General features: G+C 40.7%; 1 protein-coding gene across 13 annotated transcripts in view; it reads right to left on the reverse strand.

Moving 5' to 3' along the window:
• Positions 1-19,216, reverse strand: part of CADPS (calcium dependent secretion activator) — a 483,238-nt gene that overhangs the window by 62,880 nt on the left and 401,142 nt on the right. For all 13 annotated transcript variants that reach the window (XM_050781204.1, XM_050781210.1, XM_050781212.1 and 10 more), the window contains 3 exons: positions 15,735-15,882; positions 7,147-7,221; positions 6,175-6,258 (listed from right to left, as the gene is read on the reverse strand). In XM_050781204.1, the coding sequence (XP_050637161.1) occupies positions 6,175-6,258; positions 7,147-7,221; positions 15,735-15,882 (307 nt within the window). The remainder of the gene's footprint in view (positions 1-6,174; positions 6,259-7,146; positions 7,222-15,734; positions 15,883-19,216) is intronic.

Here is a 19,216-nt window from a genome sequence, read left to right on the forward strand (position 1 = left end):
TCCATTGGAAGGCGGCCCTTAGCTCCAACTTCAGAAGACCAATAAGCCCAGCTGGCTTATAACAGGGAGCTGGTCTCTCTGTGACCTGTCTTAATTTCTCCAGCTGAATTGATTTTGGTAAATTCCCTGCTCAAAACCCTTAAAGTCTGTACCACAGGCAAGCTCCTTCATGATCAGGCTCCTGCACTGATTGCTCTTTAACTCCATCTCTGCCATTTCTCTCCTTCTGGCCTGGCCTTTCCCTGAGTCACAAGGAACTTATAGTTCCTAAAGTGTACTAGACCTTCCCTTTTACCTCCAGGTCTTTGTATCTTGGAATACTCTTTGCTCTCTCCTTTGCCAAGCAAAACTCTACTTATTCTTTAGGTCTTGGCTCAAATGTCATTTCCTTCAATGGTCTCCCAGATGAGGTTGGGTCCCTTTGGTCCTTAATTGCACTGCACTAGTTACTCTCTCTTTCTGAGTAATCACCATGCTTGTAAATTACTTATTGAGAATATGTATCTCCCTCATGCAAATGTCCAATAAACAGTATTTTATGTCTTATTCATCGCCGACCCCCCAGTGTCTAGCACATAGTAGGCACTCCATAAACAGGCATAGAATGAAGGACTAATGTCAAATGAATGATTATCTGGACAGCAGAAAGGAAGTGGGGAATTTTGAAAGTCTGTTACTTCAGTGTTACAGTAAAATAGCTGGCTGTTGACTAAAATCTTTATAAATTATTTTTGCTGGTAATATATGAAAAACAGAAGACTCTTTTTCTTAGAAGTGGTATCAGCTAGTGGATAGTTTCTGGAAAAGCCACTAACTGACTTCACCTACAGATTTCTGTGTATCTATGGGGAATAACATTTTTCTAATAATAAACGAGCAATTTAGGGTAGAGTCTTAATAGCTATGTGACTTTGACAAATCACTCAACATCACTTATCTATAAAATGGGGATGATAATTAAATCAGTTGCATAGAGTAATTGTGAGGATCAAATGAGAAAATGCATGCAAACACTTAGCACAGTGTCTGGCACATAGTATGTGTTCAATAAACGCCAGCTACTACTACCACAGTTGGTGCTTCTGTCCAAGGCAGACACCTCCACTCTGAAATGTAGAAGCCAATTGACTTAAAAATTACATGTATTTGGCAGTGAATAATCTGGTGATGTTACCCTCTGGAGGGTGAACCAAAACCTCTGTCTGCATCACTCATCATCAACTCACACTGTAAAAAGCCGTCTCTCCTACCCTGGACATTCCCTGAAGCCAAAGCATAAGTGAAATGCCATCAGAGAAAATACTAACAAACTCTGAGGGATATTCACCCCATTCTAGAATTCAGATTGCCTCTTAACCAAAATGTTCTGTGAACAGAAGTGAATTTCATTGATCCAGTTCCGGCTTTAGACGCAGGTGGGATTCTCGTTCTAAGGCATGGCATCAAGAGCTCTGCACAAAAGCAGTCGATGCTACTGATTTACACAAACTCCAACTCTTCTCACAAATGCTAGTGGGGAGAAACGTATCTGTTTTGTTTCATTTCCAGGTGGCAAGACAATCAAAATGCTGGTAAAAGGAAAACAGAGCAAGTGAGGGCAACTTAAGACAAAGAAGACTGGACATACGGTAGGTTTCAGGCTCCTGACAGCCCTAAGATAGGTTTTATTCTTCCTGTTGCGAGTGGCTTCCATGTTGTGTTGTGACCACCTCAAATGGATTTGTTTGATTGGAGGAGGATGTCTGAATTCTAAGGGACTTCAGAGGACTTGATATAAAGTTCAGACAGAACTTGATAAAGGTTCTGTCTGCTTTGAGGTGGGGCCTGGGCTACTCCTACATCTTTATTCCTCTGCAGGGGCCCCAGGGTTTAGTGAAGGAAGAATTCACCTGAGCTGGGGTGGGGGGGGCTTAACCCTTCTGAGCCTTAGTTTCAACATCTGCAGAAGAGTGTTGGAATGGGATTGTTCTGAGGATTCAGCAGGAAAAATACATTTAAAGCAGGTAGCTTTGTGCCAGGCACTTAGCGAATGTTTAAGGAATAGGAGCTGTAGCTCTTATAGTTATTTTAGACTTCTGAATTCATCTAATATAACCATCACCATATTATACTGAAGGAAATTAAAAGCCAAGATGTGGTCCCTTGTTCCAGGTCACACAGCTCCTTGGTAAGGGGCCGAGCTGGGTTACCATCCCAGTTCTCCCTACCCTGTGCTGTCTTTTTTACTGTACCCCATGGACTCTTAGGACCCATTAGCTCAGCTGAGCTCTTCAGTATATCATAGTTCTCAAGCTTTCCACCTTTGCCCTCTGCAGTCAAGTCTCCACCCTCAACAGTCACTTAATCCCTAAACCATGTTTATGTGACCTCTAGAATATCCTGCAAAAATGCCTCCTGCTTTCCTGCCTCCTGGCTAATGCAGCTGCTATTCTGTCCAGAAGATTCTCCCCTCTTCTGTATCCATCGCTGACTCCTTCAAGCTTGAGAACTCAAGTCTCTCATGTCATCTGCAGAGAGAACTTGCCTGAGCATCCTAGCTGAAGTCATATCACCTCCCCACTTTCTCTTGCTCTTCAGTTTATGTCCTGTGGAAACGCTTCTCCCACTGGATAATTTTCTTTCATTTTTAATTGCCTGTCTCCTTTACTAAATGTAAGCTCCCAAAAGGGCCGAGAACACACCTTTCTGGCCTATTGCTGTGTCGCTAGCACCTAGCACAGCACATGACACATAGGTGCTCAGTAAACAGAAGTTGAGTAAATGAATGAATGAATTCCAGAACCAGCATATTTGTTAACACTTGCAGAGGACAGAGGAAAGCATTGTCATTTTCTGTGGGAGGAACATGGGTACCTGCTTGCCCCTCTTCTTGGCCTCCTAAAAGAACAGCAAGTGGCTACCCACAAGACAGGGACCCTTCCAAACAGGCATCCCACGCAAAAGCACATCTTGCAGTCAAGGGAAATGGGCAGATAGTTGCTAATTGCGTCTTCCAACTGGGCTGATCTTTCAAAAGTTCGAAAGGCGCCTGCCTCCATAAATCCCAGGCTGCTACTGCTGCTGAAGCTGGTGAGGGAGGAGAGGAGGGTGCGCTTGGGCGCCTCTCGGGCTGGCACGAAGAAGCCACATCTCATCCTCCCTCCTCCCCCCAGCTCCTCTCCAAGAGAGGAAGCAATGCAGATGGAGACGAGAAATAAATATTCCTGCCTGCTCCGTGCCACTGCAGACGTTTTCCAAAATGTCTGGCTTGGACCATGAAACAAGCCCACCCAGGAAAGGAGGCGCTCAGCGGGAGAAAGAGGGGGAAAGGGTGGCATATTTGTCGATACTCGTCAGCTTTCTGGGGGGCAGAGCACATGGCTCATCCTTGGCAGCCCTGCTGAGGTGGGGACGTGGTAAGTGCACAGTAATACTTGAAGAATTGAATCAGAAACGGGAGCGGAGTTAAGGAACTCATGCCAGAGCGTCGGCACTATCTCTGTGCCTCTGCACAGGGTCCTAGGACTCACAGCTGGTTCTTTCACAGGTTTCAAGCTCTTTGCACAATATACCTGCTGCCTCTGCTCAACCCTTTTACTTCCACTCGACTCCTGGGGAATTAACACAATTGGGCTGATGGAAGCCTTCAAAGGCCATTTGGAATTTGGGCAGGAACTCAGAATCCATGTGTGGAGATATTCCTGCCACCTATAAACACGGTTCACTTTCTCTAATACTGGAATACTGGCAGGAGATGAGAACACGGGCTGCAAATGATAAGTGGGTGCTTTTGGTCTGGGGTGGCCAAGTGTGTGGGAGAAGTGTCACTAAGGAGGGAAGTTACAGGCCCAGCAACAGGCACCGAAGCGTTCTGCATTCCACTGCCTTTGCTAGGCATGCTGTGAGGCTGCAAAATGTCTCTGAAAAGGGAGATGAGGGGATGGGAATTTCAGTTTGAACACTTCTGCATAGGATGCTCTGGGTGTCCTGTCTCTAACCCTCCTGTGAGACTCCCTGATGCCCTGTTCTTGATATCACTGCCCCTGGACCACCTTCCCATAGTCCTCTTGGTAGGCCAGTAATTAGGGTGGGGCCCTTGGTGGATTGAATTCTGCTCAGTAAAGAGCAGAGGAGCTCTCCTGGGTTTTACAGGTTCAAGTCCAATGCAACAAAAACAGTTGCTCAAAATGAAGATGCAAAGAAAGCAATGTCTTCTGTGGGTGTCAGGGAAACATTTTTCAGAAATGTTGCATTGAATTCTGTTTCTTTTCACCATTTCCAGGACTTCACTGAGGAATGAAACGTTGTCTAATATTTCCCACTCATGTGCCCTGAATCCTTCTTTATGAATCTTCCCCTCTCATTTGCCCATCTGCCTTCCAGTGCCAGGCAATTGCCAGCTGAATCCCACTCTCTCCAGGAAGCCACTCAGTGGTGGGGGAAAGCTGGCAGGACACAATGGTTCCTGTCCCCACTCCGCCCATTGCTGTGTGACCTTAGACAAATCACTCCCCTCTCTGGGCCTTGGCTGCTTTGTTTGTCAAAGGATTGGGTTGGATAGGTTTCCTTTCAGCTGTGACATTATAGGAGGTTCTATAGAGTGAAATTGGATGGAATTCCTACTGTCGTTATCCCCTTCCCACCTCACCTTCTCCACTAAAGCTCCAGGGATGGGGGCCATCACACCTCTGGGATTGAATTCAATCCTTATACCTGGGAAGGTCAGAACTGCATAGCAGAAGAAACTGTTTTAAATGTTTTCTGTCTGTATTTCCCTGAGTTCCCAAAAATATTAATGTATGGGTTGGGGAAAGATCAAAGTAGGGTCTGTTTGGAAAGAAGTTGTGTGCATGTATGTTTGCATTTTATAATACTCATATTAGTTACTTTTAAAAAATAATACTTGCCATTTATTGAAATCTATTATGAGCTAGGCCTATGCTAAGCTCTTTCACCTACATTACTATCTTCATGATAGCTCATTAGGGAAGATATTATCTGTCCCGCACTCCCTTACAAATGAGAAAACTGAGGTTCCGAGGGGATGAGACACTTGCTAAAGATCACACAGCTGTTAACATTGGCAATGGGATTCGAGCCTGGCTCTGTTGGATTCCAAGGACGATAATGTGCTATCCACTACCCTGTGCTGGGCCTTGTCTTGGCATTCAATCACTATCTGGGAGATTCTTCATACAGTGAGGCTGTTTTAAAGACCCATAGGCAGTGGGTCCTAAATTGATTCCCTTTCCTATGGTAGTGTCAGAGGAAAACAGCTAGTCTCAGAGCCAGCAGGAACCTGCTGTCAGAAATGGCAGGGAGCATGCAGCTGTGGTGCCCGCCTAGCATCGGGAAGAGTGGGAGAACTGGGCCCCTGAAGCAGCCCATTTATAGCAACCATCTCCACTGATCATTTATCCGTAGAAAATAAGGCTGGTTTCCGCCCAGCCTTAGCTACCTCATTTCCATGCCCTTGCCCAATTCTGGCACAGAATCAGAGCCTCTTGGAATTTGCAAATAATGAGATCATATGTCCCAGAAATTGTAAACTTAAATGGCTCCCAAGCCCAGGTAGGTATGTGAATGAGTGAAATAGCCAGGAGGGAGTTATAGCAAACTGTAAACACATGTCCAGTCAAAGACCCCCAAGACACAGCTCCAGCAGACTTGCTGTGCACCTAGCGTGCTAAGCAGGCACCCCCAGAAATACAGAATTTTCTGTGAATTCTCCTGATTTTTAAACGTAGGCAATTCAGTTAAGAAGAACGTACTTGACACAGTCAGGACCGTATAGAACATATCTGCAGGCCTGTGTGCAGGTCTTCATTTACAAACTCTAAAATTAATTTTTCTCATTTACAGATGAGGAAACGGTGGCCCACATTAAGTCATTTGCCAGAGCTAGCTAAGGTAGGCTTAGGTAGGCAACTCTTCGGATGCATACATATTGAAAAGTGTGTGTGTGTTCATAAAAATACACACCTATTGTACATTTACAAATGATATAGAAATGATGTTGGATTACCTGCTGTTATGAAATGTTTGGCTTTTCACATAGTGTTAATATTATACAATAGTTGACAGTAATTAACACACACACCCGTCCCAAAACAAAATGACACAACATAACTCCTCTCCCAAACCAAAACCAAAAACTAAAACAAAAGCCAGGAAAGAAAGAAGCTCTTTACTTACGGTAAATGACAGAAACGAAGAAAACAAAGTCCCTTCATCATATCTGGATAATTTTGCCAGCACTCCTTCCAAGATAGTAACGAACTAGAAAAACAGCAAAAAAGAAAAAAATGTTATTTCAAACTATAATTGTTCACCATAAAGTACATCATTTCCCAACCACATAAAGGCTGGGATCGAGCCCTCCGTTCATTTCTGCAGTCTATTATTTGATTCCCGCCTTCGGAGAAAGGAATAGACTGCCTTTACATAGAAATATTTGACTTATCCGGCTTTCTCTTCATTATTATGTGATTGCAAATATAGAGTGTTACAGAAGTGCAAAGTGACAAAATATTATTGAGTTGCATATAGCATGCGATAATATTAAATGCACTTTTTAAAATCCAAAACTGCGCAAAGCAGTTTCTACGTTACATATTAGCACTACATTTAATCCAATCTATTTTTATTTGTATTTTATCAGTAATTTGGGGGAAACAGAAGTTTAGCACTGGCAAATATAAATGTCTTCCCATTCAGCATTACTTAGTTAAAATTCTATAATTCATGAGGGTGACTGAAATAGCTTTATCTGACTTTTATGTTTTATTATGACTCTCACTGCATGTGAAACTAGAGGAAAAGGGGTTTTCATGATGGCAGAATTCCTTATTACCGTTTAACTTTCTGTATTTAAAAATCTAACTTTGTCAGTGCTGAAAAACAAAACAAACATTTCCTGTATAACCTAGCGCGACGTTTGGGGACAAATTCTTATTAAGTTAACATATGCCACTTCATCAATTTATCTTCACACGGCTCGAGATCATCGGAAAATCATTTAGAGCTGAGGCTGGGTGACGTACAATCTTGTTTCCTGAGAGACGCAAGTATCCAGCTCAACTTTTTAACGTGTTACATTTTAATGGAAATGGAGACATAACAAAGCAGTGTTCACAATGAAACATTTCACCTGAAGCTGGAGGTTACCTTTGCAACCAAGAGTGTTATCATTTCTTTAACAGTTTCTTCAATTAGTTCGTCTATTTTTGAATGGTATTGATGCTAAGAACACAGAAAGACAAATATTAGCATGTTTGGGAGGTGATGGCATTGCATCCGTCAGTAATTTTTAGACAACATAATTTATAAATACAGCCTGGCCTGCAGACCCAGTTTATTTCCTTAGTCCCAGAAATATCTGTAAGATCCTGACTCCAGTTCTTTGATGGAGAGAAATCCGAAGCTTTAAAAAATATTACCAAGTTCATTGTTCCTCACTTAAGGCTTTCGATGCCTCTAATGTGTGTAGACACATAAACTCTTTTACAAATAGCACACATGAATGACTTAATGACCCAGCAGTGTGTTGATTTGGATCTTACAAAGCAAGATACTGTAATAATTTAACACAGGAGATTAAAAATTATCTTTGGAAAACTGCTGGGGGTTGTGGCTTAGGTAGTAGATTTCCTTTCCAAAGGGAATTTGATGAAGACACTGTGACTAATTTTGTAAAAACTATTCTGAAACCCTCAGGTTCTTTGGCTTAATACCTCAGAACTCCTCGTTTTATCTCCAAGTCTTGACTCAGTGTAAAGGCAAAGTGTCTCTTTCTGAACCCTTGTGGCAAGCCACTCGTTTTCTCCATTCATGGATAAGCAGACCCAGTATTCAAGCCTACCCTGAGACCACTGCTAAGTTTTAAAATTTCTCTAACTGTGCCTGTCAATTACATTTAAACAGTAATGTGAAAACAAACCCCCACACAAATAAAAATCCGCTGTAAATGCCAGGGAAAAAGGAAAAGTGATTTCAACACAAAATATTATATGCCAGCTCCTTGACATTTATTAGATCATTTTAGTATCCATTTGAATTATCCCATATTTCCTTGACAAAAAATAACAATGCAAAACATTGTTATTTGAAAAGGAAAATGCACTTACCCACGTTTTAGCAAACTTTCAGAAGGATGATTAATTAGGAACAGAAAAAAAAGGATCAGTGCAAATAAAAATTAGGACAAAAGGACACATGAGAAAGTAAAAATTAAATAAAATATTCAAAAGTCTATGTAAACATACGGATACAAGCCATAGTAATGTGGTTTAATATTCTGATAACTGGCAATCGGAATTATTGAGAGTGAGCAAAGGGATGCGAATTAGGTAAATCCATTTAGAATCATAGGTAAGGTTTGTTTGTAATTGGAAGACCTGGATAAAGTGTCAGTGCAAAGTTGGGAAGTCATGTTACCTATGAAAATTTAACTCAGTTTCCTTATCTGTAAAAAAACAAACAAAAGAGATAATAATACTATCATCCTGGGCCAATGAGAAGGGAGAAACCAGTAAGAAACTCTGATTTTGAAACGGGAACAAAGCCAACCCTGTATAAAGATTTTTAGTGGGTCTATGCTAATATTATTATTTAAAAAACCAGTGCCCGAGCCCTTTCCTGGCAGTCATGCTTTCAGACTCATAAGTCTCTGTTTTGGAGATCAAGTGAGAGTCTAGATGTGAAAATATTTTGTCAACTGTCATTGTGATTCAAATATTATTAGTTATTCAAGTTCATCAAGTAGAAGATAAGGGTAGAGAGAGAGAGTCTTATCACTTAGTCATCTCCTCCAGTTTCATTTTAATTGATTAGAGGAAAAACAATACAGCAAATGGCTTGTATGTTGTAGTCCCATTGAATCAGAACCCACGTTGGCTATACTGCTAGATTCAAAAAGGAATTTACTCCTAAGTGGCATAAATCTGAAGCTAAATGCAAAAAAATTATCTGCAGAATTCTTTGCTAGAAACACAAAGAAAGATGTCAGAGCAAAAGAATTCAGGAAAATTGACAGGGCTCCAAATTCATTTTTAGGTCTTGAGATAAGATCCAGAATCACATGCTTACTTTTTCCTCCTCTTGTGACTGCCTCACTCGTCTAGGTTTTCTTTGCATTGCTATAAATGATTCACATTTATTAATTATGGGAATAAACTAAATCAGAAAAGCTAGCCGTGTGCAAAATAATATGAAATACAAAATGAGGGCCTTCTACCCCAAGCAAAGAAGAACATCATTGAGAAACAAAACACTCTCTTGAAAAACTGGGCTGAAGTGGCAAATAGAGACAAGAGTAATTGTTCTCCACACATCAACAAAGATTTAGGGTCTTACTCTGAGGAGTTAATGATGTCATTCTTTCTCCCAAGAGAAATAAGGTTTCTCTTCAGGAGCTAGGAACCTCAAACTCTTTCATAAGGAGACATGGTTGAGACACTGTGGCTTATGGAAATATGATGGTTTATGGAAACCTCTTCCCAGTTCAATTCTTCCATGCCAAACTTGGCCTTAATGTTTTCTCCAGGCAGTCCCACTATCTCTCCCTTTCACTCCATACAAATATTATCATCTCCATTCCTCTTCTGTTATAATGAACATTTCTTTTTTTCTGCTTATAAAACAAAGTATTTTGATATGATTATTCTGTCTCTCCCTTCCAGGGGAAACTTTAGCATGTCAATCTCTGTTGGTCTATTTCCTCATTTTTGCAGTGGGGCTAGAACTATAACTTGTGAATACAGACATCAGATTCACCTAACCAAATAATGAAACAATGCATGGAAACGTGGTATAGAAACTGAGAACTGCTATGTGGCAGTATTACTACTACTACTATTATTAATAGATTAACATGGTGGTTGCATGTGTATATACATTTCTCTAAACTCACCTAAAATCTCTATATTTTATTGTATGTAAATTATGCCTCAATTTAAAGAAAATCTTCTTTGGGGAAGATAGCAGAGCAGGGTAATAATTACTCTGTTTATCATGTAGCAAAGAGGTAAATATCAAAGCAGCCCCTATTCCTATTCAAGTTATTACAGAATACGTGAATCCCTTTTGCCAGTTTTCCATGATACATGAGACTTACTGGATTAACTTGCTTTTCTGGAGCAATAGTGAGAACTCTGCTTTCACCCCTTGATCTTTCTTGGGAGATATATTATTCTGTGCAGATGTGAAGCTCCGTGAAGTGGTATATATACCACTGGGGCATCTTTCAATTACCAAACATTCCTACTAGACAATGTTGTTATAAAATCTCTTGCAGTCTGATTGAATATCCAGATATGGTACAAAGAGGGAGCTTTACCATTTTCCAGTCCTCTCTGCTGCCCACACCCCCAATTTTTTTTTTTGAGATGGAGTCTCGCTCTGTCACCAGGCTGGAGTGCAGTGGCACTTGGCTCACTGCAACCTCCACCTCCCAGGTTCAAGCAATTCTCCTGCCTCAGCCTCCCAAGTAGCTAGGACTACAGTTGTGCACTATCACACCCAGCTAATTTTTTTGTATTTTGAGTAGAGACGGGGTTTCACCATGTTGGCCAAGATGGTCTCGATCTCTTGACCTCATGATCTGCCCGCCTGGGCCTCCCAAAGTGTTAGGATTACAGGTGTGAGCCACCATGCCTGGCCTCTGCTGGCCTTCTTGGATTAACTTGCCCTATATGCCTAAATTATATCCTGAGGGAACTACTAATATTCAATGGCCTGGAAAGTTTGGTCAGTTCACTTTTGCTTCTGATGGGCTGAGTTGCAAATTCACAATTACTGTGTGAAAATCATTCCACTTGACTTCCTGTGCTACACATTTTGCCTTGTCATAGAACAGATTGTGTGTATGTTGTCTTTCTGTTAAGACCATCTGACCTTGGAAATGAGATGAAAACACACTAGACCAAGTGAGAAACTATTTAATACACAATTTCCCTTCTATTGGTACTTCACAAATTTTAATGAAAAAAATAAATATTTAAGATGGAAAACTATGCTTAACAAATGTTTCAGCAGCTGCCTTTCGATGTGATATTACCCAATGATGAAATCCAGGATGTGATCTTAAAATTGGAGATTTCATCACCTGGCCAGTATCTAATCTAAAGCAGGTTGAGGGAGTTGGGACCCAGGTGGAGGCTGGTATTAGTAGCTAGGTCTACAATATGGGCTTCATATCCCATACTCAGAAATGCAGACTACATAAAACATTGGACTTTCGTCTATTCTTATCCCAGTTCCAGGATGTTTCCAGATATTCTTGTTAAATCTCATTTTAGCAACTCAGCTTTACTTTGGAGATGAATATTCCCATTCTACAAAGTGAGAAAAATCAAGGAGGAAACATTTCCATATGACTTTCCATTGAAGTTCTGATTAAGGTTACAGCCACTGTGCTAGGCCACTTAGAAGAAGTACATATTTACAGACAATTAAGTCAAGCTAGCTTTATTCTCACCTGTTCTCAACCACTTGGCATTCAAAGAAGCAGCCCCATTTCCCACAGCTGGTCATTTAAGTGTCGCTGATTCAATTATACTAAGGAAAAATGTCACAATAGCTCTCTCGGCCGGGCGCGGTGGCTCAAGCCTGTAATCCCAGCACTTTGGGAGGCCGAGACGGGCGGATCACAAGGTCAGGAGATCGAGACCAGCCTGGCTAATACGGTGAAACCCTGTCTCTACTAAAAAATACAAAAAAAACTAGCCAGGTGAGGTGGCGGGCGCCTGTAGTCCCAGCTACTTGGGAGGCTGAGGCAGGAGAATGGCGTAGACCCGGGAGGCGGAGCTTGCAGTGAGCTGAGATGCGGCCACTGCACTCCAGCCTGGGCGACAGAGCGACACTCCGTCTCAAAAAAAAAAAAAAAAAAAAAATAGCTCTCTCTAGGATGGCTTGGGAAAAAACCAACAGCCTTACAATAAGAATCACAGACTAGGATGCATTATTTAGATGGGCCCTTAATAAAGATATTTAGTCTAGATGTGTGTGTGGTGTGTGTGTGTGTGTGTGTACGTGCACGCGCTATTTTGGGAGAAACAAGAAATGTTTACAAGCCTCAGTTATTTGTTTTCATTAAAAAAATTATGTTGAGTCATATGGGGAGAATATGGGTAGTCTTTTCTACTTTATCAAATAGAACAATGTCTAGAAAGAAATAGACACTGCTGTTTCATGTCAAAAATGTTACTGCAAGTCCAAGACAACTTTCTGATTTTATATCCAGAATTAGGGGACTTTAATACCCAATTTTAACAAACTACATACTTCCCACAGGTTGTGTGTTGCATGCTATATTTTTCATTCAGCAAATGATGACACATTGTTTGGCAGCTAAGGTATGGAGTCCATAGGATGCCATGATTAAACCAAAAAACAACTTATTCTTCTATAAAACCAGACTCCCAGGTCAAGCTAAGGTCATTCTACCTTAGCCCAGAAGTGATTAGTGGTAAAGACAAAAGAAGGGTCCACCATTGTGATAAAGGTCAACTTGTTCTTTCTCATCCTCTGTCTCCAACTGGGGTCTATGGTTTGGTCAAGGAGGTCCCCAGGTCCTCTGAAATTGGAGAGTAATAATATGTGAAAGCATTTTTTTCCCCTGAGAAATTGCTCCATACCTTTTTTTGTATTCTCAGTGAAGTTTGTGACAGCAACTCCCCCACTCCCACTACTCTCCCTAAACCCCCACCTCAAAAAGAAAAAAGCCCAGATCAAAGTGACTTGGTTTGTTTGGCAGAATTGTTTTGCCATCTGACCAGGTATGTGGGAACTTTTGAAACATGGCTATTATTGAATCAAGCTGGAGAGGGACTGCAGAAGCTGCTGAGGAGAAGGCAAGACCAGTCTTGTTGTATCAACCTGCACCCTGGCCTATCGCCATCCTTAGAAAACTCAGTGAAAATGTTCATCTCAAGAAGACTTAAGGGGAAACAGATCAATTGGATTTCATTTAATTTAAAAGAAACCTGTTGTGTTTTAAAGGATCCCATCGAGAAGATGAAAAAGAAAACCCACAGGATGGGAGAAAATAGTTGCAAATCATATGTATGATAATGGTCTAGTATCCAGAACATATAAAGAACTCTTACAACTCAACAATAAAAAGACAAATAACCCAATTTTTCAAATTGGCAAAAGATTTTGAATAGGCATTTCTTTAAAGAAAATATGCAATGGTCAATAAATACATACAAAGATGCTAAACATCACTATGAATAAAAAACTACAAGAGATACTTCATACACATATAGCTAGGATAGCTACAATAAAAAAAGATAATGAATATTGGCTAAAATGCAGAGAAATCAGGTTTCTCATATAGTGCTGGTGGAAATGTAAAACGGTGCAGCCATTTTGAAAAACAGTTGGAAGTTCCTCAAAAAGCTAAACACGGAGTTACCATGTGACCCCACAACTCTGCTCCTAGGTATGTACCCAAGAGAGTTGAAAACACAGGTCCACATGAAAACTTGTACATGAATGTTCATAGCAGCATTAATCATAATAGAAACAACTCAAATGTCTATCAACTGACGAACGGATAAACAAAGTGTGGTATATCCATACAATGGAGTATATGACTCAGCCTTAACAAGGAGCGACCAATACAGGCTACAGCATGGATGAATCTTGAAAACATTATGCTGAATGAAAGAAGCCAGACACAAAAGGCCACATATTGTATGATTTTGTTTATAAGAAATGTTCAGAACAGGTAAATCCTTACAGACAGAAAGTATTTTGGTGATTACCTAGGGCTGTGGAGAAGCGGAGGTGAGTGAGAATTAATGGGTACTCAGTTTTTCAGGTGATAAAAATGTCCTAAAATTGACTGTGGTGATGACCGCCTAACTTTGTGAATAAACTAAAACTACTAAATGGCACATGTTGAACGGATGAATTTCATGGGTATGTGAATTATATCTCAATTTTAAAAATAGTAGCTCCAAGGGGAGAAAAATTAAGGAAGAACAGGATTCTGGAAAATATGAACTCAAAGGGATCTCAATGAACTTTTGAGATCACCAAAAACAGGGCCTTTAAAGTGGGCTCTATGAAGCCTAAGAGATTGTTTAAATATTCCAGAGCAGCTCAGGTGGGTGGTGGGCAGTGAAGAAGTGCAGAGCAGAGGGCAACCTGGCAGCTTGGACTCTAGGCCCCCTCCTCCCCTCTCCATCCAGAGCAGCTGTACTTGTGTGTTACATGCTGGCCTTTTTGGTTTGGTTTGAAAAACAGATTGTGCCACTAAAAACAGCCTGAATAAAACTAGAATAGTGCTATCATTTTACAGATAAGGAAACTGAGGCCCAAAGAGGTTGAGTAATTTGTCAAACTCCAGCTTTCAGCTCAGCCAGGGGAAGAATCTAGGTTTCTGAACACCGAACCCAGGTCTTCCCCAAGGGGGCCATCTTTCCTACCTGAGTTCTTCCCCTGACGTCAGGTTTACATACTGAGTATCCAGATCAGTGGTTCTCATAGTGTGGTCTCTGGAGCAGCCAGCAGCATCAGCATTGCCAGGGAACTTGTCAGAAATGCCAATCCTTAGACCACACCCCAGACCTATCTGAAACTCCTGGGTGAGACTCACTGATCTGGGTGTTCAGATGCTCTCTGGATGAGTTTAATGTACACTGAAATATGAGAACCACTGCCCCAGATCATTCACACGAGCACATGATGCTGGGACAGAGAACCAAGTGCACCCTGAATTTGACTCCAGCGCCTAGAACATAACCCCCAGGGAAAGGTCCTCGACAAGAAAATCAGTCGGGAACAGAGTTAACCAGGGTGCGGGTGGGGGCTGAGGAAACTGACTTGTAGGGGAAACAAGGTTGAAGATGATCTTGCCAGGAAGAGAATACCACCAACCCACATTTAAAAATGGAAGGTGCCGAAAGAGAAAATAAATAACGAATAAGGAGCAAATATAATTTAGTAAAAATTCTGAACATGTAAGGCTGGTATCGAAAGATCTGATTTAGGAGCAATTTATGCCAATTGGCAACAACATAGAGTTGCCAGAAATGCTTCTGAATTAATTCTAAATTGGTATATGAATATCTAGCTGGCTTAAGGCCATCAGAGAAAAATGATCATGATAGTCTTTAATCAAGCCCAAGTTGCTGTTTCCTTCTCCTTTACATTTTAAATACTGCTTTGGAATTGCAAACTTAGCAAAGGACTAAACTTTTGGTCAGGAAAGATTCACGATCAATTCAGTCTAAGGAAAATTGAAAGTCTGCAAATTTTTTTTTTTTTTTTGAAATTCAAAACCTGCTGGCTGGGGATTGGGTAGCAGGGTGATCTAACATTATACATCCTGGAAGTTGTTTGATGCAAGAAAAGGCTCTCTTGCTGTCCAGATGTTTAAAGTGATAAAATGCACTTCAAATGTGAAAATGACTTTCATTCTGGCAAACACAGATCTGCTGGAGACACCAGCCTAATAAATAAGGTCGTCAAACTTCATTTAGCTTAGAGGGAACTTTATGGCCACCCCAACTCCAGCCAAGAATCACTTCCAAGTGACTGACATTCTCATCAGCACATGCCTTAGAAATCTACTTGACAAACAGATACTGAACACTCATCCATGGCTTAATCCACAAATGTTAGAGTGTATTTCTGAAACTAGCAGACTAGGGTAGATGGAAGGAATTTGTGAAGTTTTCTTCTACATGATCAATGAAGAGGGAAAAAAAAATCTGTATTTTTTTTTTTTTTTTTTTTTTTTTTACCTCTTGGCCCATTTCCATGCTGCAAAGTTTTGTTGATTGAGCTTTGGCATCAACCATAACATTAAACATGGTGCATATTGACTGTGGGACTCGAAAATCTGTTGATCGACTGGTTTTTTGCAGCTTAACTTCAAATGCAATCCTGGTTCTATTAAAACAAAGTAGGAAAAGACCAATTCAGTGTTCAGATGGCAGCAGGTGGAGGAGATATTTTCTGAGAGGTCAGTGAAAAAGAAAATTGAAGGCTGTAATCAGTTTCAGTCAACAATGACTTCACATGTGTTCCCTTTTAAATGACTTTCCCAACTAAGGAAGGCCTATTCATGGAGACAGCCATGCACACCCTTCTTTTCTCGGCAGTACACGGAACACCTGTAGCTTGGCGTATTTCTGTCTATAGTTTACATGCTATGGAGAACCTTAATTGCAGGAGAATGAATGAATTCACAAAAACTCGATTATAGCAGTATAGCATATGTAAGTTCTCTCACGTTGGCAACTGCCTACCTTGAATTACTTCATTAATAAAACAAAACAAACAAAAAACCAAAGCAGTTTTTAATTTTCAAAACCTCGTGGTGGAGAAAAAAATCTTAAATGACGTTTATTGCTGTGGGTTTTTATTTTCCCGTTTCTGGTTTTGAAAGAGACAAAAATTTAAAATCCAGCCAGTTTATTACATTGCTTTAAAGACTAAAAAATTTTTCTTCCTTGTTAGAGGACATGAAAAGGAAATACACCAAGCTGTTAAAGACGGCTACCTTTGAGGAGGGGTGTGAAATTAGGAGACGTGGTATTGGGGAACTTCCATCATGTTTTGTTTTCAATGTCAATGCATTATTTTGCAATAAAATACATTATTTTATGATTTAAAATTATGCTTAATACACATATACAAATTCAAGAATTGTGTGATGATGGAATTTGAATGTAACATAATTCTGACATTGGTCAAATTATGATCTCAGCAATGTGCTAACAACTCATAGAAAAAGCCTAGCCCTACATGGCCAGCTGGTAATACAGGTGTGAGATCTTATCCTTGACATCAGCATTGTAAAAGGGGCCTAGTTATATTTTGAAAGGTTTCAGGGAAGTGAGTGATATCATCAAATGTCTTTAAAGAAAAGCACCTGGTTAGTAAATGGCTTTATTAAAGCCCCATTTGTCTGATGCATCTTTTTAGCATTGTTCGCTGTCAAGTTCTGGAGAACATACAGCCACCAGGAAAGCATTGCTTTAAGAGGAATTTGTAGCAGTTTTCTAACAGTGCATAGGAGGACCACACAGCTAGTTAGCTCAGGAAAGTATGCCAGCTTGCTAACACACCCTGAGTGCATGCAGGGAAGCCAAGTATAATTTCTAAGGTTGGGAGCCCAGTTCTTAAGAAAAAAAAAAAAACCTAAAAAACCCAAACCCTTAAAACACCCCTATATATTATATGATCATGTTAAAGATAAATGTATCTTGGCTTCTGAAGACTCAGTGCACTGAAGTAGCTTTCTAATCATGATGATCATTTTAAGCTACGCTGAAAATACATCATTTGCCGGTTTTGTGAAAAGGAGGCCTGATGAGGACTGAGTTGGACAGGTCCCTGTGCTGATCTTCTGAGGCTTGTGTGCCAGTTCCGGCCCAATTTGAGAAATGGAAATGCTAAATTGCTCCCTTCCAATGAAGTAATCGTCTTCAGTTTTCACAGGAGAACTGTTCATAGCCCTTGGAGTGCAGGGCTGTGAAAAGAGGAAGCTGAATGCAAAATTAATATGACTGAGAGGGCTCTATAGGACCAAAAAGCCAGAAAAGGAGAAGTCATTTAACTCAACTGACTGCTTGAGGGCAAAAGACAGCATGCCTTGTTTTGTGTTCAGCACAAGTAACCTGATATAGACCAGACTGGAGACTGCAAATGTCTGTCAAATTGATGAATTAAATTTCTGGAGCACTGAAACATGAGGAGTGCCTTATTGACTTTTTGGCATTGCATATTCATACCTACAAAATAATGTCCTTACTATGTTGGCCTAGAACAAGGGTTATAGAATCTGTTCTACTGAGGAAAACAATGGTTCTAGGCTCTTCTAATGTACATTCTATGTATTAAAACATCCAAGAATCCTCCATGCTCTGTCCTCTGAATCTGTAGTTCTGGGGATATTTCCACCCATTTTTGCCCTTGTCTGCTTTTGAGCTGATTTAAAAAGGACATTAGGAAATTTAAGTGTCCAGGCCAGCCATCCATGTGCAGTGGAGCAACTTCTGTCAGTAAAAGGTTGCTTAACAGCTACTGTGTGCCAAGCATGGTGCTGAGACCTGGGGAAGGTGAGGAATGCCAAATGAACAAGATCCACTCGCTGGCTCTGTGCAGCTCACCCTCTTTATGTGTCTGAACCATGAAGATATGATTACAGCATGGTAAGGGATAAGAGTCCCTATCCACCTGTGACATCCTCATATCTTTCCATTTTCTGTGAGCATCTTCCCATTTCTTGCTCCCTACCCAGGAGACTGGCATCTCAGTGAAGGACACACATCTTTTTCTGTACAATTAAGTGCACAGTTTAGGAACTGATAAACCTTTACTGTAAAGCATTTCACCCCAGGACAGATCACTCAAAAAGTTTTTTATGGAATGGTTTGGCCATCGGAAAAACATTGCTTTTCCTAAAATTGATATAGACTATCTAGGAAATCATGGAATTCAAGACCCTAAGGAAATATTTTGACCTTGAGTTTGAGAAGTAAGCCTGCCTTCAGTTCTAAGAGTGAGAATAAAAGAACAATTCTAAAAAATCTGGATCACTACAACTTTAAGCTTTTGGAAGTGGCCTCAAACACCTGCCCAGATTCTCCATTAGTGCATAGTTCCTTTCTCAATTCCTGCTGAGACGCTGTTCACCTACCTGGGATTGTATTGTTCTTTTGCTTTTTTGGTTTCCAGTTCTGATGATATTACTTCACCTTTCCTCTTCCAAGATAGGACATAATAAATTCAAAGAACTTCCAGGCAAACCCAGCCCCCAACACCCACAACTGATCCATCAACGAAGCTACACAACATCTGGAGATTTGGAGTAGCCTGTGCTGCTTGCGATCTATTTTTTTTTTGAATGAGGAAAAATAATGGAACAGTTATGAACTAGAAAAGGAACTTGGATGTGTATCTGGGGGTAGACAGGGTGATGATAATGATGTCACATCAGTGAAATTTTATTTCTATATTTAATATAGAGACACTCCATGAGGAAAGGGATGCAGTCTCTCATTATTCATTGTATGCCAAGAACTTAGTCCTGTGCCTGGCATATGGGAGGAGCTCAAATGATGTTTGCTGAATGGACGAATACTGTCCTCATTTTTTTTCCCTCACCTTCTCAGAACAGTCTGCCTGGGAACTTCAAGTGCAGCATTCCTACCCTAGTCCTAAAAGCCACAGTGACAGAACAGGGAATCTGTGTGCAGGCAAAATGTCATGTTCAACA

The sequence above is a fragment of the Macaca thibetana genome, chromosome 2 (genome assembly GCF_024542745.1).
Source record: "Macaca thibetana thibetana isolate TM-01 chromosome 2, ASM2454274v1, whole genome shotgun sequence".
Classification (NCBI taxonomy): Eukaryota; Metazoa; Chordata; class Mammalia; order Primates; family Cercopithecidae; genus Macaca; species Macaca thibetana.